The sequence below is a fragment of the Apis dorsata genome, unplaced genomic scaffold, assembly GCF_000469605.1.
Source record: "Apis dorsata unplaced genomic scaffold, Apis dorsata 1.3 scaffold_207, whole genome shotgun sequence".
NCBI classification, from domain to species: domain Eukaryota; kingdom Metazoa; phylum Arthropoda; class Insecta; order Hymenoptera; family Apidae; genus Apis; species Apis dorsata.
The window spans coordinates 1,068,491-1,071,748 of NW_006263491.1; the positions used below are offsets into that span (position 1 = coordinate 1,068,491).

Consider the following 3,258-nt stretch of genomic DNA (forward strand, 5'->3'; position numbering starts at 1 on the left):
AATTCTAATATATATATAATTATTTAAAAATAGATAAAATATATAAAAATTATCTGTACATATATATTTTACATTCAAATAATATTTATTGCAATACAAAACATACATTTTTATTCTGCATATTTATTTTCATATTCACAACCTTTACATTCTAAGCTGTATGAAATATTATCTCCATCATTACTATTTTCACATAAATTAAAATGAAGATTAAATTGAGCTAACATCAACTCTGCAACTTTTATAACTGTTTCTGTATGACAAGTAAGTTTTTTACTACCAAGATTAATTCTAGAAGTACCTTTGGCTAGAGCCATAAAGATGATTAACTGAAATAAATAATTGATTATTATATTATTTATAAAATTTAAAGAATTATTTATAATTATTTGATATATACTTGATCTTGCGCGTAATCGTCGACACAAGATCTTGCTAAAATTGTATCTAAAATTTCATTAGCTGCTTGTATACCCGGAGCTATTTGCTCTTGACGTCCAGAACCCAATCCTGATCCACCAAAAATACATTCACTAGTCGTAGTACACGTTACGCTAATATCAATTATATTTTATTAGAAGTATGATGTATAAAATTTAACGTTCTACACATTTATTCAATATTAAAACCTTACTTAATGCCAGAACCATTACCAATAGCTATAGATTTATCCTCTTTATAGACTTCAATATTTATAGATGGTAATGGAATATTATGCTTGTTTAGACCTTCTGTTAAAATTGATTTTACATCATTGGCCATTTTATGTGCTTCCTTCAAAATGAAGAAAATATAAAATAAATATAAAATATATATAAATTTAATATTTAAAATTAGAAATATATCAAGATTATGAATATTAAATTATATATTAAAATTATATAAAATCATATTGAAATTATATTATAGAAGTTATATATAAAAGTTACATACTTTAATAGGAACAACACCTGCAACATATGCCCAACCTAATATTTCACGGGGAATTCCTGGATCAGTTAAAGTAATAGCTTTCAAAATATGTACAGGTTTTATATATAAATATATTTCTCCACCTCCCTTTGGATAATAACCTCTTTAAAAACAATTATAAAATTAATATACAATCTAGTATATAGTCTTTAAACAAGACTAGACTCTTTAAACAACTTTATAATTTACATTAACTTAACAACTTATAATAGAATATTAACAATAGCATACATTAATATATACCTTGTTATAACTCTAAAATCAAAATCTGCTCCAAATTTATTAAGTAATGGCTTCAATACTTCTGTGAGATACTCTATATGTGGTCCCATAGGAACATTCGTACCACCTTTAAGAATTAATGTAACCATATCTCTTTGTGGAAAAAAAAGAGCACATGGTAAAGCTACTTGAGCTAGCAAACAAATACAACCAGCAGTTCCTGTATCTATAAGAAATGTATTATTTCTTTTTTCATTTAAATGACCAGGTTTAAATTCTAGAAGTGTTGATCCTATATATGCTCCATGAACATCTGCATTACACATAGCTTTTAATAGTTCTACTCCTATAATATTTAATTTAATATATTAATTATTATATTTTAGTTATCTTGCTTTATTAATTATTATATAAATAATTTAATTTAATTATATTGTAATCTTTTTTTAAAATATTTAACAATAATTATATGATATTTTAATAAAAACAAACCTTTTAAATGTTGTGCAGCAAGTCCAGGTTTAGGACGGCCTGCTCGTATATTATTAATTTTAATTGGAATTTTATACAATGCACTTAAAGAAAGTGCTATTCTTAATACTTGACCTCCCTAAATACAAACAATATATATTTTTAATTTTAATTGAAAATATTAAAATAATATATTTCAAACCTATTTTATAAGTAATTACAATTTTAATAATAATTAATTAACAATATTAAAAATAACATATTTCAAATTTAATAAGTAAATACCTAGTAATAAATATCTTACAAATATATTCTGTAAATCCTACTAAAAACTGATTAACCTTTCATCATTTTTAAAATGATAAATTTTAAAATATATATACATACACCTTCGCCTAAACTTCCATCAATTTGTACTACAGACATGGTATGAATAGTGCGGTCGAGTGTGCGAAAAGCACGCAACACTCCGCTATATAAATTTTGCACTAAAATATCGTTTCTTCTTTAAGAAAGCAAAATTGAAGTTGTTTACCTAAAACAATAAAAATACAAACTAAATACGAACTATAATATACAAATAAATATAAAATTTATTTTACATAAATTCATTTTAAAATCTCAATATATATTTATACATATATTATTTACCGGTAGTTAATATATATATCTAAAATATATATATCTAATCAAAAAAATCTCACTATCTTATGAGAAAATTTATTTAATCCGTAAAAATTTTAATTCTAATGAAAGTTTATGTGAATATAAAGTATAATAAGCTATACATGAAGCAATTGTTTTTTTTTCGTCCGAAAATTTCTTTGACGGGACGAAATCAAATTATTCAAAGTTTGAGCAGTTTTGTGGGAATATTGCCTACTAGAGGTCTCTCAACTTATTATATTTGTTCTTTTCTACAAATGATCAAACCATTTGTTTTTACATATATGATTTTCGACTTCATCTCTATTATTCTTATGCTAAAGGCTAGTTTAGAAAAATAATTAATAATTGCCAAATTTGTTATAATTTGGATTACTGAAAGAAAAATTATTGTAATCTATAATAATTTTAAGGAATAATTCCCAACAATTCCCATGGATTTAAATTTTATATTATTATATTATATTTCCATATCTTTTAATTTGATACTTAGTATCATAAACCAAAAGTGTCAAATTAACGGTCTGCGAATCAAAAGTTAAAATAATAAATTCAATTAAAATTATTATTCTAATAAAAAAAAAATTCTTCGAATAGAATTAAAAAAGTAAAAATATAGAATTTCAAGATATTGATTTTTCCAATGTCTGATCATTTGTATTTATCAACATTCTTTTCATTAGATAAAAATTCTCGTGAGAATCAATCAACAATATTTATTTATATTTATTGTTATCAAAATTAATTTATGTTTATTGTCATTTATATACCGTCAGTTTTTTTTTGATTCTAATTTTTAACTTTTATTTGTATGTTTATTTTTTTTTAGCTTATGTATATTTTTATGTTTTGTATTATATTGTACTTTTATATATATTATTTTTATTATATATATTATTATATATATATATATATAAAAAATTTCTA

The 3,258-nt window shown here is 22.3% G+C and overlaps 1 protein-coding gene across 2 annotated transcripts; it reads right to left on the reverse strand.

The window, feature by feature from the left end:
• Positions 1-64: 64 nt before the first annotated feature.
• LOC102679696 (RNA 3'-terminal phosphate cyclase) lies at positions 65-2,639 on the reverse strand. 2 transcript variants are annotated; one of them, XM_006615033.2, is made up of 8 exons: positions 2,317-2,639; positions 2,053-2,200; positions 1,687-1,804; positions 1,216-1,540; positions 934-1,075; positions 635-774; positions 401-554; positions 65-329 (listed from the first exon to the last, which is right to left on the reverse strand). In XM_006615033.2, the coding sequence occupies exons 2-8, from the start codon at positions 2,089-2,091 to the stop codon at positions 111-113; spliced, it is 1,137 nt and encodes a 378-aa protein (XP_006615096.1). In that variant the 5' UTR covers positions 2,092-2,200; positions 2,317-2,639; the 3' UTR covers positions 65-110. The 2 variants fall into 2 exon arrangements, with proteins under 2 accessions (XP_006615096.1, XP_006615097.1); XM_006615034.1 differs by lacking the exons at positions 2,053-2,200; positions 2,317-2,639 and adding an exon at positions 1,951-1,969.
• Between the last annotated feature and the right edge of the window lie 619 nt (positions 2,640-3,258).